Genomic DNA, 16,879 nt, shown 5'->3' on the forward strand with positions numbered 1-16,879 from the left:
TGTTTTCTCATAAACCTTTCGCAAAACATAAAAAAACCCCAACCCAACCCCAAAACAAAATCCATGCCGTTTACTCAAGCACAGGAGGTGGATGTAGACTAATACTTTCTTTTTCTGCCCATTATCACTGTCAGCTGGCCTACAGAACTGTTGCCAGTATGATCAGGTTCATAAAACACTTGAGATACTGGAGTGGTTTACTGTTTGCATAGCTTCAGGATAGCCCTGAATTTGGATGTTGAAGATGCTTGGCTTGGCTTTCTGGCATTTAGGAAGTACAAAGAGAGTAGATCTGGAGGTTGAGTGAGGCTCTGTTTACCTTGAGATAGGTAAGAAATTGAAGTATTCCAGAACATTGCAGCATTAAGTTTTGGTCTTTGGGAGCTGGAGAGGTTGAATATTTTATGCTGTGAATGTTCATGTATTGTTTTAGATACTGAGTATATGTTATAATAAGTTTATTACAAATATTGCATAACTAGCATCACTTGGTCTACAAGAGCTGCTGTCACTTTTTCAATGGTTGCCTGTAAGCTTCAGTATTGATTATTTGACTACGCCTAGAGTTTTGTGTGGATCTAGTGTTTCATTTGACTGATGGTTCCTCTTGTGCAAAAGTAAGCAGTTGTCTCTGTTGCATGACTTTTTTTAATTTATTTTATTTGCATTTTTAAAAGATTCATATTTTCTTTCAGTTTACTTGATATTTCCATGTTCAGAACCTCTGCAGAGACTCTGTAGAGTTATTGGGGTAACTGGCCAACTTTATTACACTAATCTAAATCTTTACTGTCTCCTGTTGAAGAAAAAAAGCTCAATTATTTATAACATTTCGATGCAGCCACTGTTTTGTGTTTACTTTTCGTTTTGTCCCTTTTTAAGGGGATGAGCTGCCGGACTTAAAGAAAAATGAAAATAACTTTTCCTTTACAGCAGTATTGCCAAACTGCAGTTATCATGGACTGTGGTGAAGTGCTAACCTCCTTCTAAAAAAATGGAAGGAGGAACTTGTAGCATTTCTAATTGTGAACTTTCTAAAGTAAAAGGGCAGGTGATAGTATAATAAAGTTGTTTTTAACCTGTTGTTTGTAAAGTAGTTGAAGGAAAAATTTAGTGACTTTAATAGCTAAAAGGCTTCTATTTTTAGAACGGTATTTCAGCTTTTGTTTTGTACAGTGATTTTGGTTCATGCTATTTGATGTGATCAAAAATGATTTTGTCCTGAACCTTTTCCTGTTCAGGCTGCTGAGGACTGGTTCTTTCTCATTGCTCAAGCTGCTTGAGCATTGATGCTGAAGATTAGTTACATAAATCCCATTCTGCTGAGTTTTGTTGTAAGTTATGGACCATTAACATGTATTTACTGAGATCTTTCCCTTTGTATACAGCGAGATATTCTGCTGGATAAGTACTTGTTACAATATCCTTAAAGTTTAAGAAAGCCATGGAGGCAAACATCCTTATGTTTCTTACCATATGTAAGGAATATTAAGAAAAGTTGTTCCTTTATTCATAGAAGAGATTCTCAGATTTTACGCTGAAGCTGCTCTCGCCTTCCTAGTAAGGGGCCTGCGACTCCAGAGTTACGTTCCTGCTTAGTTATGTGAAAAACTTCAAGGAAAATCAAGAAAGAAAGAAAAATACCCCTTGCTCTATATGACTTTTTTTAAAAAAATATATTTGACTAGTGTAGAGCTTGAAGTCATCTAATTTCCTCTGCAGGAAAACTTGCTGTTAGATTTCCCTTCCCCTCCATACCTTTTGGTGCTGTATGGCTTTTCCTCTGTAGGGGTAGTTTTCAAGTTACGGAAGCCCCAAGTAATAGCAAAGACATGTCCAAGATGATGTGTTTTAGGCTACCCTGGATGTTACCAGTGTCAGTTCCTGGGAGAGACTAGCCGTTATAACTGTCCTTAGATGCTCAGGTGATGTGGAGCATACTGGGGCATTGTTGGTAAGAGGATGCTTGGGTAGAAATTTCGTGCTGCAGTTGAAGGGGCAGTACCTTGGAGAGCAGATGCTGGCCCTGTTTTCCTCTGCCTGCCTTGGAGGCGATAACTTGGCTTTTGGAGGACTAATGGTTTTGTCTTCCATGGAGGGACATGAATGGCTTCAGGGAATTGTGAGCCTCACCTTTTCTTTTAATTCGTAGAAGTCCTTTTTGCTTATTTTTCTTCCATGTTAAACAGTAAAATATATTTCTTTATTGTTAATATCAACTTTTCACTTTGTGGCTTTTAGTTCCTTGCTACTTTGATTTCTCCATGTTACTGCATTTTGCTTCTGTCTTCCTGTGTTCAAGTAACATTGAGTCAGAAAAGCAGATCTTGCTTCCTGGCATCATGTTCTGTGGACAAGTGATGAGCCGCCTGCAATTTGGCATTTTAGAGATTGGAAAAGGAGAGCAGTGTTTACTTCCTCGTTCCTTTTATTTCTTGTATTTTCTTCTTTGAGTATTTAGTCTCATCTAAATACTTGATAATATTCTTACTCTTATCCCGTACCTCATCTTTCTTGCAACTCTTCTGTTAGCTTTCAAAGTTGTTTTTCTGTGCTCGTGATTTTTTCCATTTCTCAGTTTCCATTCTGCTTACCCAAATGCTCTTTCTTTCTTTCCCTCTGTTCTCCACCCTGCTTAATTCTTCAGTGTTGCTGTATGTACAGCTCTGTGTCTTCATATTGTTGTTTCCTTTAACAGGCTTCCATAATAGATTTTTTTTGTTCCAGTATTCTCTTGATGACTTTCAGGTCTGATTCAGAAAAGATGAGAAATACCGCAGTCAGAAGTTGCCTGTGGATGATAGCAGTGCTACATTGGTGTCTTGGTGTTTCCAACAAGTCCTGTTAAGTCTCCCACTGTACAGAAGAGAGTTTCTTAGTGAGAGGAAGGTTTTCTGTATAGAATGGCTTTTATGATGTACTACTTAAAAAAAAACCCCAAAATAAATTCCTTTTTTAAATGTAGCTCTTCTGTTAGTTTTACCAGCTCAGGTAGCTAATAAGTAAGGATTTTTTTGCAGATGAAGCTATGCCTTTAAAGTTATCATGTTGCTGGGACAATGTGAAAAATGATCTTACCATCTTTTGGAGCAAGTGGTTGTCATGATTACTTGGTGCTGCTTATACTATTGTATGCTGCAGTTAAACGTAGTTGTGGCCATTTAATTTCTGTTGTTTAAGCATATGATGGGGTAATTTTTTTCCATTTTGTGTAGCAAATCAGCAATTTCTAGAATCTAATATGTGAAGAGGTGAGAAGCCATTCTCACTTTCTTCCTTTTCTTTTATGGCAATTGATTTGCAGTCTGGATGCTAAACATGGACATACAACAGTGAGGATCTCTGTGGTTTCCTTAACACTTGGTAAAAATACCCAGCTCGTTTGTAGTTTTACACAATTTTACTTTTGGAATTTTCCAGATCAAACATGTATGGTGATAGGTGAACTTCATGAGGAAGTCTCGTGGAAATGCATTACAGCTATGTGCATATGCATAGAATTCCTCTGGGAGATTTAGTGCTGGAACAACTGGTTGAATAAGTTGAAACTTGTCAGAAGAAGTCCTTCTGGAAAAGGCGCCTTTGGGTGTTGACCTTTATTTAACTAATTTGTAGAAGGTACTGTAAATAAGACTTCAAAAAGAAGTGACAATGGACACGCAATATCTGGATCGGCATCCATGCAGTTCATCAGTTCCCATCTGGGAAGCGAATGGCAAAACTTATTTTGCCTCTTTTTCACGCTAGACTGCGGAAGTCTCCAGTTCATTGCACCATTTTATTAACTGACTGCCACTTGAGAGTTTTTAATCTATGTAACTGTATACAGAAAGAGGGAAAACTTTAGGATGAAAACTAAAGCAAAGCAAGGCACTGTGGTCTTAAATATGCTAGCCGGAAGGCTATATGTACTGCTCTTAAGTACTGCATAGATTCCTTGATAGCTGAGAATGTGCTACTTCCATATCTGCTGTGCTAATGAGCAGGCAAGGATAATTTCTTGTAGTTGCTTTTTGGCAGGTTCGTAAGATTAACTGAAGCACTGGAGCTTTCTGCAAGCCTTGAAAAGATAGGGTGGTCCCTGTCCATCTGTGTTCACCCTGCCCCTTGTCCCCCCACCCCCCCTTCTTCCAGCTATAGAAGTGCCTAATTTTTAATTTCTTATTTTGTGCAAAACTAGTGCCCTGAAAACATGACTTACTTCTCTACACTTAGAAGAGCAGAAGTCCTGCTTTTTATGCTGCAAGGGGATTTTTCTTGAGAAGGTCATCTGTTGGCTTCTTACATGGTCTTCTGTAAGAAATCATGGGTACAAAAAGTGTACAAATTGCATGATATTAGTGTGTGTGCTTTATGGGGTGTTGTGCAACACTCATTGTCTTTATCTCTGTTGTGTTTCTCAAGTCATTTTGAGAGGATTTGATAATTTTTAATGAGAGCTTAATTTCATTTTCAGGAAGTGGTCAGTTGCCTGTTTATTCATTTGTGATATGTAACTTAAATTATTCATAAGTTACAATACAACTCCCTTTGTTTTCACCACTTGTGAAATTAGTTTTTAAAGTATGTGTGAATTGGAAACGTAGTATTTTTCAGAGTTGTTTTCTGCCAGTAGTCTCTGCTTTTTGCAAATCTCATCATCAGTTTTCATTGTAAACTCTCTGAACAAAACAGAGAGTGCTTTTACTTCTGTACTACTACTGCTCACAGAAGCTACAAACAGTGCTGGCAATGGACAATGGCATGTTTGCAATGGAGGACAACTCCAGCAAAGCTGTAGAAGGGCCAGAATATAAAAATCTACTGGGGAATTTGGGAAATGGTTTTTCTGTGAGAGATTTACATACTACAGCTTATGTCACTCTTTTCAGTCACCTGGTCTTTCAGACAGGTGGTGTATTGTGGAATTACACTCTAGGCTCACAGTCATCAGTTGATACAGGAGTCTGAACTTTTGTTTCTTACTTCTTGGTACTGGTATAGGATAGCACTGGGGAGCATGAGCTCAAAAACTTGACAAAAGTATGTTCTTTTGTTTGGTTTAAGGATGGTCAATGCAGTAAATTCTTTGCTGCATTGGCCAATGTCTGACTTCTTTGACTTCTTTCACGGTTAAGGATAACTATTGGTAGTTTGCTTATGCTTGAACTAAGTGGTTTGTTTGGGTTTTTCTCTGAGCTATTTTTTTTCCGTAATCTTTGAAATTAAAATTTTACCACAAAGTATTTCAGGTCGTAAGTCTTAATGCTTTATCTGCTGATGTAATATTTAAAGTAGATCAGATTTGAGATCAGTTTTCAGCACTGTCCTGGTAACTCATTAAGTCTTGACATCAGTGCCAGTTTGAATCTTTCCAAAATAAGTTGGATTTGTACATTTTGTTTAGCCATAGTTACAGCTATTGACTTGTGTGTGACTTGCAAAATATTTGTTTATATCAAAACGACATGTGTAAATATGTTTTCTGATGTGTGTATGTGCTTATCATGAAACTTTAATGCAGTCTTGGAGATGCTTCTATAAACCGTAGACATTGCTTTCAACCATGCTTTATTTCTATCAGCTGGCTAGCTGTGAGGAAAAAAAAATTATGCTTTGGCCAATAAGTTACTGAATACACCGTATTTTTCAGTGAATTATTAAATACAGATTGTTTCATATGTTTGAAAATAGAGAGAGAGTGCAACTTTGCTGCTTGCCTATCCTTTCTCAATATTTTATTCTCCTTTTTGAATGAGGGTTGCTTGCATCTGTGTTGATGAAAACAAATAATGCCTTGGAGTTCACATGCTCAGCAAACTCTTCTTGGGCTTTCAACAAACTGCCTGGAGCTCCATTTAGTATAATGACCCATTGCCCATTCATCTATCTTACCTCCTTGTTTAAGCACGCTCAAATATACTTTGTAAGAAATAAATTAATCATATTTCCTCTCTTGGATTTTGTCCCTAAAACCTGGAGCCGTCATTAGGTGCTTTTGTTGTAAATCTGCTGGTAATCTGTTGCTTCTTACAGGCTGTGGTGGCTTAGTCGTGGACCTTTTCTTTGTGGTTGTGGGGGTAAAGCTGTTGTTTTCTGTAACTGATTCAGAATGTGCCAAGTAGTACAGCTGAACTAATTTGCAAGGTTCTCTCTTGAAAGTAGAATGCTTCCTGGAGTACGTATTTAAATTTTTGCATTCCTTGCTACTTTTAATTAAGACTAATAGCACACCTCTTTAGCTTTTGGATCCTTGTTCATGCAATTAAATCTTTGTTCTACTTACAAAACCGTTCGATAAACTTTGAGTTCTATGTTTTCACCTTAAAGTAATAGTTTAAAATAAAGTTCAGAGCTGGAGTATTTAAAGAAAAATCGTTCAAAATCAGTGTCATTCGAGCAGTGATAGATTGTTTTTGAAGGTAATACATTATTACAAGGGAAGAATGCAAGTAGTCTTTATTTTAAACTGAAGGTAAGCAATCCTTTGTCAGAGCAATAGTTGTGGCATTGACAGTGTCAGCCCTAGCTTTTAAATTTACCTTGGGGTAATTAGAGGCGTGCTAGGAAGTTCTGGTTTTATGCAGTGCTTGTCCAATCCTGAATTGATTCCTTAAGAAACTTGTAGTGGCTGTTGTCAAAATATTATGATGGGCAGCCTGACTCTCTGCATCTAGTGTAAGTTTTGGTGGTGTCAAGCAGACTTGATTGTATGGAAATACTGCTTAAATTGAGCCTTTTTTTTTTTAATTAAAAGAGGAAAAATAACTTCATATAAAAGTTGAAAACAAAGTCTTCCCAGAATTGTGATGTCTTATCTTGGAGTCAAAGATGATTTACAGTACTGAGTTAAAATAGGACTCTGAAATTAGACTACTACTATTTTATTTATTTTAACTCCAGCGAATGGCACAAATGCTTTGAAAGTGCATTATAGGTGGTTTTACTTAGTAATATGTAACTTGCCTTTCCCTGGAGAGGGAGGACTGCAATATTTTTGCTGCTGAAAATGCCAAGTTAGCAGAAGGCATAGATCTTTTCATAGATGCCTTCTGTTAGTCATGAGTAACTTTGGAACTGAGCTGATAAACCCTGCTGGACCCAGGCTCACCTGTGGTGGAGCAGCAGCCTGGCGGTACTTTTGCTCAGGCTTCCATGGCAATGCAATGGCCTGGACATCATACTGATCTTGAGCAGGCTTTGTGCGGTGTGAAGGTCAGCAAGCCCTTTCAGAAGCTGGGGGGTTGAAAAGGACAATACTGAGATTTCTGCTGGGTCTTCTTGGGCCAGCAATGCCAGAGCAATATGTGGTTTGGCCCGTTTTATTCCATTCACAAGCTGATCTTGCACCATTTCCTACAAGTGTTTGATCAAAAAAGGCATACCTGTGTTACACAGTATTTAACTGATAGAAGCTCATTCTGCTCCTGAAATGTTTCTTGGGTAGTCTTATGCTTCTCTGTATCCATGCTGCTGTGCTGGATGTGATGCTGCTGCTTGTTCTGCTGTCGGCATAACCCAAGCTGAATTGTGTATTTTACATTCCCACCTAGTCCAGATCAAATTTCTGCCACTAGATAGTATGCATGGATTCAGTATTTGTAAACATTGAAACTTCTGGCTAACTGGGAGCAGTGAAAGTTTACATGGCATAATAACTTAAGCTTTGCTTTGTCTGAAAGTTGCAGTCTTGCTTCTGGACCTGAACTGGTAAATGAAATAGCACAGTTGTATTTTGTGTTTGTGACGGTATGTCTGAGAGTTTATTTAGATTATAATTCAGCTGGGTAGTTCTGGGTAGAACCAACTCCAGCGTTCTGGGTAAATTATGAACTGATAATTGAGATTTGGCCACATTTAAAATAATTTCATGTGGAACTGTTTTCCTTGGAAGCAGTTGCTGTGGCATGTTCTCTTTGGGAAGGTGAAAGTCATCAAATGCTTTTAATAAGGACAGTTGTTGGCTGAGGTAGATGTCTATGGCCATTCTAAAGGGGGCATTTTAACCCAAAGCAATCATGACCTAGCATGCTGAAAATTTTGGGATGGCATCACTTTTGAAAGATGACAGTTCTTAAATTTCATACAGCATTTCAGAGTCAGCTTCTGCTGTTTTGCTCTGGACTGCATTAGCATATTATAGTAAAAGGAAAATAGGTGTTTACTGGAGAGGGTGATGGAGATAGGATGGAAGGGGAAATGTAGAGATTCAAAGAGCAAGAACTTGGGGGTGTTTGCAGGGAAATGGGGAGATATATAAAGGTGGAAATTACCCAAGATCAGCTGATGTGCCCTGTTCTGGTGAAGTTGTATCTTAAAAGTGCTGTATAGCTGACGAACATACCAAGGCTTGTGCTACTCCTAGTTGTGTAACTATGCTATGCATTGGAATACTGATACAAAACTCTTCAGGCTCTTTGGATCTCATGGCGGCTATAAGAAATTATGCAGGTGCTGAATAACCAGCAGATGACTGATTTTGGGGATAGTTGCGGAACCAGTTATAACTGCTTTTTCCTTACTCTTCTGAGTACTTTTTGTGTTTCCATTTGAAAGTATACAGTATTGTTTAGACTTGCAAACCTTTGTCAGATTTGTTGAAATTGCTTTTAAGTGTCTGACAGAAGCCAGTAATGTGATCACGGTTCATTTTTCTAAGGAAATGAGAGTTTAAAAGGGTTGGTAATACCTGTCTTTAAGCTATTCTGTTGTCTCTGTAATATTTGCTTTTTAATCTGTATGTTTGTAGTCAAAAGCTTGCAGGAAAGCAGTAAATTTACCAAGCTGGAATATTTATAATACAAGAAATTTGGATTTTGATTTAGACTTCAAATTAATTCAGGTGTGTTGTGGGATAGAAGCAGGTATAGTTACCCATAATGCTGTACTGTAGTGGTACGATGAGGGCATTGGCAACTTGGTATCATAAAGGGTAGCATAAAACCACTCAGAAGCACCTTAACCATATGATTATAGAACGTTATTACAACAGTATTTTGGGGTACAGATCTGATTTTTTGCTATGTTAACCTGGCATTTGAACCCAGTTTCTATTACTGAAGATTTAACTTTTTTATTTGATAATACATTCTACAGTAGTGTTTCAACACCCTTTGATTATGCGTATCTAGTCAGTGTTTTGGGGTGCTTTTGTTTTATGGAGGCTGAGGAGTGGAAAGAAGGCGCTTTTTTTCTTCACTGGTAAGTTGTAGGGGAGCTTGGACACTTGAACTCTGGCTGTTGAACTTCAAGTTGATGCTGTCCTGTTAGATACTTGTCAGAGATGGCTTTGTAAATGTCTGGAAGAACTCTGGTGAATCAATCTAAGGCAATCATGAATTCTGTATAATAAAAAAGGAGCAATTCTGATAGATGAAAGTAGAAAGGGAATGGGAGATGCTAAACTCTGGCTATCATCTTACTTCCTATTGATCAGAAACAAAAAAACCTTCAATTCATAAAAAAATAGTGTGAACAATGGTACTTACACAGATTATGTATATATTTCTTCTCAGATTAGTGTTACTGTCCTTAATACTATTTCGTTTAGTGTTTGGCTCTTGTTACCTCTATTTAGTCTGTATCAGGGAACAATTTCTGAGAATAATGTCCATTTTGAAAGTGATCTAGTGTTTCCCATGAGAAGCTGATATCAGATGAGGCTTGGGGGAGGAGGGGGAGGGAGCAGAATCTCCATGCAACTCTACCTTGTTACAGTGTTGAATATGTAGAAATTATATATTAAAGAGTTTTCTAGTACTTACTTTTTACTATATTATGTTTCTGAAAGCAGAGAAAGTATACTTCTAGAAATTATTATTTTTACTTGCCATTTGATTTTGTGCTTAGTGTGATAAGTGACCTTTGGGTACAAGATACTCCTCACAAGTCTAGCATGATAGTTGTCCTTGAGGTCTAATTACAGTCTGTTCCTCTAGCTCCGAAGTTCTTGCTAAAAATGCACTTATGACTGAGCTTTGTTTGTTCACAGTTGAAATTATATTGCCTCCTTTTGCAGTTGATTTATATTTTTTTCATCTTCTGTAATTTTCTTGGTTTAGTAGCCTTATTAGTAGGTGGTTGTGGGTTGTGTTTTTTTTTTTCCCGTAGCTTGGGAGATAGTGTTGTTTCTGGTACTATAATACACTTTTAGCATATCACCCTTTTGTGGAAGATTAGGTAAATCACCCAAGTTTTCATTTAAAGCTAGCCAGGTAAAATGGGAGACTGGTGAAAAAGCAAAGAAATAGTCTTTTATCTGAAATGTTTTAAATGTTTACTTTGACCATAGTGTGTTTTGGCTTCTTGTCAGCTACTTCAATATACAATTACATTCTAAGTCTGTCTTACTTTTTTGTTTTTTGAAGAACATCTGCAAACTTACATACTAGAAGATACTAAAAAATCAAGCAATTAATTGTTACTTTCATTTTGTTAAGCAGCTCGACTCTTTCATATATGGGGTTACTGTGACAAAAACATCCGTAAACTGTCCTGTAAAGATCCAGTGAAATGAGATTGCAAGTATGCAGAAAGACCCCATTTCCTACATTGCATTTGTTGATTATTATGCTGGTTTTGGTTGGGATAGAGTTAATCTTCTACCTGTTTAGCTGGAATTTACCTATATACTAGTCTTTCTTCTTTCTGCTGGCTAGTTCTGTCTTGGATGGATCTGTTTAAGGCCTTCAACATCCTCTTTTTTTTCTCCTACTCTAATAGTAACCGTATCTTCAGTTTCTTCGCCTGTAGGGGAGCAGCACTAGTCTGAAGTTACTCCAGATGGGGCAGGGCAATTTTACTTCTGTAGTCACTACAAAGGTGTTTACTTCTCTCAGCCTCATGCTCCTCACGCTTTCCTTCGCAGCCCCCCCACTGCTTACATGCCTGCTACTCCGAGTATTCAATGGCTTACAAAGCCAACAAAAACATGGATAGTTTTTGGTTAGATTGTTAAATAGAATTTGCTTAGCTCCCACTCTGGCACTCTGGGTTCCTGCAGGAGCACTAATGGTCGTCGCAATGCATTGGCTACAGATGCCGGTAGAAGTGTGGTCTTGAACTGAGTTATATTGATTTTTGAAATTGGATCTAGCACAGGGCAAAGGTGTTTGTGTGTGTGTAAAGTAAGAGGGAAAAGGAAAGACTGGAGGGCAAGAAGGTCTAAGAGGCTTAAACTGAGAAGAAAAATTTACTTGAGCAAACTTAAGGAGAAGACAGCTGAGCCCAGAGAGCTCAGGAGTCTATTAGGAAAGACGTTTCTGACACTGCTGGCTTGTGAGTGCCTGGTGAAAGAACCGGCCACTGGAGACAGGAGGCAAAGGAGCTGAGCCTAGGATTGAGTGCCACTGTTGAGAGAGATACTAGTAGATCATGGAATGACTGGCTATAAAGCTCTGGAGCACATACTATCAATTCTTATTGATAAGAGCACATGAGCACACTGTACTTTGGATGCTCTTAGAGCATACAGTATGCCTTATTGCATCCTGTGAGATTCACTGACTTTGGTATGCAACTAGGGGGAAGTGACCCACCAAATCCATTTGCAAGAAGGAAGATTGTCACAGGAAAGGTTTTTCAAAAAGTTTGACATGATTGTTACTGCTGGATTTGAAACACTGGGAGTGTGAGAGATCGGGGAGATAGCAGATGAAGGAGGATCTAAGGCATGCAAGATGCTCGAACATGGGAGAAAATAAAAGGACTTGCTTTATTTACGAGTGAATGAGTCAGTTTTAACTACTGGCCTGTCCAAGACAGAAGAAAACTAGTTTGAAAGGAGACACACACATCATCAGTTGGAAGTGAAATCCTATGCAGCAAGGGAGTCCTTACAGAACTGACTGAAGTCAACAAACATGCAGGAATGATAAGTGCATTTGTTCCTATTGCTTTTCTGTGTGTACTTTTTTCAATTCAAAAAATATTAGAAAGGCTTCATAACCAGTTGTGGCTGTATGCATCTCTAAAGAGAGGTGCTGTAAATCAAGAGTATCCACAAAGTTGATACCCAGAATAAGACAGGAACTCAAAAGCCTAAGATTTAAATTTTGGTTGTGAGGACATAAATCAGCTGAACTGAAAAACACAGTTTCTGCTAAGGAGCAAAAGAGAGAGCCTCAGCTAAGGTCCCATAGAAGAAGCCCAGCCATATGTGTTGCTACCCCTTTTGGAAGTTGCAGAGACTTAGGTCAGCTCAGGGGAAAAGTGCGGCCTCAGTGTGGTTGCTCCTCTTTTGACCTCCCTGAGTATCTTCAGGAACAAGAACGATACTATTTCTAGGTACAGACAACAAAAGGAAAATTTGTGTGTGTAGCCACTATATTAATAAGCAATAATTAATAACTAAGGCCAGTTGAAGTTGGTCTACGTGTGAGATGTAGAACGCATAAACACGAAAATAAGGGGTTTCTCCAACTAGTGCAACCTCCCTATTTTTTTGACGTGGAGCATAAGCTTTGGGATTCCCCTAACTTCTATGTTCTGTACTCTTTACGTGGAAATTGTAGCTTTTAAGGGACCAGTTTACTTAACTTTCAGTTCTTCAGTTTTTCCTGATCTCATAGAGGGAAATCTGGGAGTGTTTCAAACTATTGCAGTAAAAAGGCTGCTCTGGAAGTTAGGAGTTACTGTCCTATTTGTTAGAGTGTGTGGGTTTTAAGTAGGGCAATGTAGGGATGAAGGAATTTTTATAAATGTGTATGTGAGATCCTACAAGTTAGAAGTAGGTTTGTTGCTACTAAATTACTGTCAAAAGTCTTTGTGTCAAGTTTGAAGGAATTGCTCTTAATGAAACAGTGCTTACAAAATTTGGAAAGCAAAGGTTTTATAAATCTTTTATGCCGGGCAAAATTTTTTTTTTAGGTGCTGTTAGTAGTTCAGGATTTGTCTTTTGTGGTAAGCTTGACTTAATTGTTTGACAGAGTTGCTGGTTTCGTCAGCACTGTGCTTTGGCCATAAGAGAGTCAAGTGTCATGGTAATCTGTGGTGTTTAAAATAAAAAGTAGTATCAAGTGATACCCATCTTTTGGTCTGCTTGTCAGTTTTGTGCTTGGTCCAGTGTTATGTAGGGGTCTTTAAAGCCTTCTAGGAGTGAGACAAAAAACCAGTTTTTAAAGTTTAATGGTATCCTACTGAGAGGTTGCTTTTTGCGTATTTTTGTATTTGTACATGTGCATATATATGAAAATATATATGTATGTGCATATGTAATGTCATTAATTTGAAGAAGTCATAAGTATTTGTTTGTGTGATTATTCTCTGAAGTGGTGTTCTTCTGAACTTTACTTTGTGATCTGTGCCAGCAGACTTCCATTAGCTTTGGTTTTTGGAAACCTGTATTGATAGATCATCTAGGACCTTGCAAGGCTGAGGCTGGAAGAGAGGTTGAGGTAGGGATTCTGAAGAGCTTGCTTTTGTTGGAGAACCTTTCCTACAAAGCTTGCTTGTGAAGTAGATTTGTGAGCATGTAATACTTGAAATATCATGTGAAATGTGGAAATGAATACTTACTTTTCCTATAAATGAAATGGTCAGCTTAAAAGGAATGCTGGCATTCTCAATTTGTGTAGCAATTAGACAAATGTAGAAGTGTACGGAAATTTCGAATAAGGAGGAAAAGGGAATTGTGTATTGAGAGTTGGGGAAAGGTTTGTGGCCAGTAGACAGAATCCATTGTCTTAATATATAATCCTTTGATGAGTAAATGGAGATGTGGACTATTACTGATGTTTGGCTTACTGGAGTGTATAAGGATTTTTTTAGATGAAAGTGGGACAATTGATAATACTACCTCATGGAAGTGTTTGGGTTTTGAATTTAGTACATAACTGTTCTGGTTTCCAGCTGTAATAAATGTGGTAAGGCTTATTATTTTGCCAATTGGTGATTCAGTATGGTTCAATGTCAGTATAGACATGTCTATATTTGAAAGTCATAATCATAAACTTAGCTAGTCAGAAATAGCTTTATACTACACTGCATGTTGTTCTTGACAGTTTTGTGACAATGTTTGTTTGTTTGTTCCTCCCACCTCCGCCCCCGCCCCCCCCCCCCCCCCCCCCCATTATCTGGTCAGGAAAAGGAAGTTAAGGTCTCATGGTCATGTCAAAATGCAGCCTTTTAAAATCTGGGAGGAAGAGAGGGGAAGTGCCTGGTTGATGAGTAAAATTGTTGAAGAAGGTTCATATTTGAAAGCACACTTCGATCAGTAGTTCCCAGTGAAGCTTATAAAAAAGTATTTCATAAAAATAGGGTTAGAAGAAGGGGCTGTTCTCAATTGCTAATTTCACAACAGTATTCAGGAATACTGTGCTGTTTCTGTTTTCAAGTTAGTTGCATCTAAACCTTACCTCTATTTACTCAAGCAAAAAGTATGTAGATTTTGTTGACGACTTCAGTTTCCAATATGAAAATATATTTGCAAAATATATTTTTTATTTTGCATGCTGTCAATGATAATTTCTAATCAAACTAAAGTGGTTGCACAGGCCTTTTTTTTGCTGCTAATATGTTTATGTTTTTGTTTCCTTTAGTATCAGACATTGAAGGTGCTGATGGGTTGCAGCTCAGAAAGGAACATGCCCTCAAGATATTTGCTTACATCAATTCCTGGACACAAAGGTAATTTTGAATTGAGATTGAGTGTCGATGATGCTGGATCTCAACTGTAGCTTCCCCTTAAAAACTACAATAGAGTGAATTAAAATAGGCAGGTTAATAATATATAGTTAAGTGATACTTGGAGAGTAAAGGACACTTTACTACTTATACAATAAAACTAAACATGTTACCCAGTGCCCTTCGGGCAAAGCATATTTTGAATCTGATTGGCATTGTGGATGCTGTAATAATTGTGTAGCAAGTAGCTATATTGCAACAACAAATAATGTGTATTGCTGCTTTAACATGACATTTTCTGACTACCTTCTGTGGAGGCAGGGTAGGGTAAGAAGAATTTAAGAAAAGATCGCTCTGAATGGGACCATCATATTAAATTTTTCTGTGTCCTAATACTCTGAGTCAAGGTGATGAATGATGACAGCCCATAGCCACTAAACTGATAAAGAAAATCCTTTGCACATGCTTGTCTTAAATCAACTACATTATTGCTTTTAATATATTTTTTAAATTACTGTTGTTGTCATGATATCTGCTATTTTGCTTACCTCACAGCTACTTGCTTTTTTCTAGTGCAAATAATTGTATGGATATTAGTTTTTAGAAAGAATCTGCTGTAAGAAGGTTTGGAATTTGGTGTTCGGTAGTGGTTACAAGACCAAACTGATTTGTAAGAAGTACTGGGAAAAGCATAGAGAATAAATTGGAAACATTATTCTGGTATTTAGAAGACTCCAAAAGTAAAAAAAGGAATGTCACATTTTGGATACCTGCAGAAGCAGAATCCTCTTCTTCCTCATTCTGCCCGAAGAAGGCACTCAAAGGAAATAAACTATCTTCTGCAATATGCTGTTAGACCCAGAGAAGGAGTTCTAAATCAAAATAAACAGCAGCAACAGAAGCCAAAATTCAGTCATTTCTTGACAAGTCCTAGATCCAGTTGTCTGAGAACAATTACAACGCAGTTGTTTTCCAGGTCATCAGCTGTTTCGAGTTTCATGTTCTGTTCAACAGCTATACCTGGCAAATCCAACCTGAAGGAAGAATAAAGACTGGATAACGTTTAACTCTTTATTTTCTCTGGTTTCTTTTTACCATCCATATGTATGGTTGCATACTATAGAAGAGTATGGAAAACAGTCCTTAACCTATTCAAAGCAGTCTAGCAAAGAGACCACAGGAAGGAGTTTTACTTTGCATTTAGCGTCATGTCCTGTTTCTACTTACGGGCTTGGAGAGTTCTGCCTGTTGTTTTGTGCTTGAGGCTTTCCTTAAGGATGACTTCTGATTTTGTTACCTGTAGTCTAAATCTCTGCTTTCCTTCAGAAGATTGGTGGACAACTCGGCCTGAAGAATACCTTTTTCTTCCATCTGCCTGTAGTGTTTCCATTTCAGTTTTCTACTGGCAATTGTTACATTCAAAGCCCTCATACTTGTAGCACAGACTTTTTTTTTGTGGATCGTTAATTTTTGGTGGAGCTCTTCTTCCTGTGAACACATTCAGATACATGAAGACTTCAAGGTTTTGCACATACCTCTTATTTGGAAGAAAAAACATGCCTTTGCCCAGTGGAGAAACATCCAATATAGATTGGCGTTCGAATAGAGATCTGTGAGAAGTATTCCCCAGACTTCGTTTTCATTATTATTGAAATTGAAAATAATTTGTTACAGGCAAGTGGGGTATTAATTTGTAGGCATGAGTGATGGACCTATTTTACATAGTTTTACCCCAAGGATAAATGCTTGAGGATATACTTGGTTTTGCCTGCAATTAGTTGTTGTCATTTGCTAATATGAAAATACATTTACAACTAAATCACAAGAATCTCTTTTTCAGTCCACTTACACAATATTAAAAGGATTTTTCTTCCTGCATAGATGGAACAGAAGGTTTTAGATGCTTCCATTGCTGTATCTGTGCTGGAATTAGGCAATGCTGATTGTTATCTTTCTGTCTAACCCACTGAAAAAAGATACCTGTATTCAGAATGTATATGCTTTAAGAGCTGTAGCTCAAGGGCATGTTTGTATTCCATCAAGAGAGGCAGCACCCTCTACCTGTCATAGTTCTGAATTCTCTGTCTCTTGCAAATTATAGTTTATTAAGGCCAGTTTCTAGCTTAAATGCTATGCTTTGCAAAAGTATTTTTTAAGCATTTCTTATCAATGAATTCTTGCCCTATCTTTTGCCTGCTGATTTCTTTCAGAAATGGTATGTGTAATTTTTTGTATTATTTTAGTATCTGAGACCTCTAGTCATGGACTGGAGTCCATT

The 16,879-nt window shown here is 37.7% G+C and overlaps 1 protein-coding gene across 1 annotated transcript in view; it reads left to right on the forward strand.

Annotated features, from left to right (window-relative positions):
• USP34 (ubiquitin specific peptidase 34) overlaps positions 1 to 16,879 on the forward strand; it is a 138,089-nt gene that overhangs the window by 5,805 nt on the left and 115,405 nt on the right. The window contains exon 2 of the mRNA XM_056357197.1: positions 14,517 to 14,604. Coding sequence (XP_056213172.1) covers positions 14,517 to 14,604 — 88 coding nt within the window. The remainder of the gene's footprint in view (positions 1 to 14,516; positions 14,605 to 16,879) is intronic.

Source organism: Falco biarmicus, chromosome 12 (assembly GCF_023638135.1).
Source record: "Falco biarmicus isolate bFalBia1 chromosome 12, bFalBia1.pri, whole genome shotgun sequence".
In the NCBI taxonomy this organism is placed as follows: Eukaryota; Metazoa; Chordata; class Aves; order Falconiformes; family Falconidae; genus Falco; species Falco biarmicus.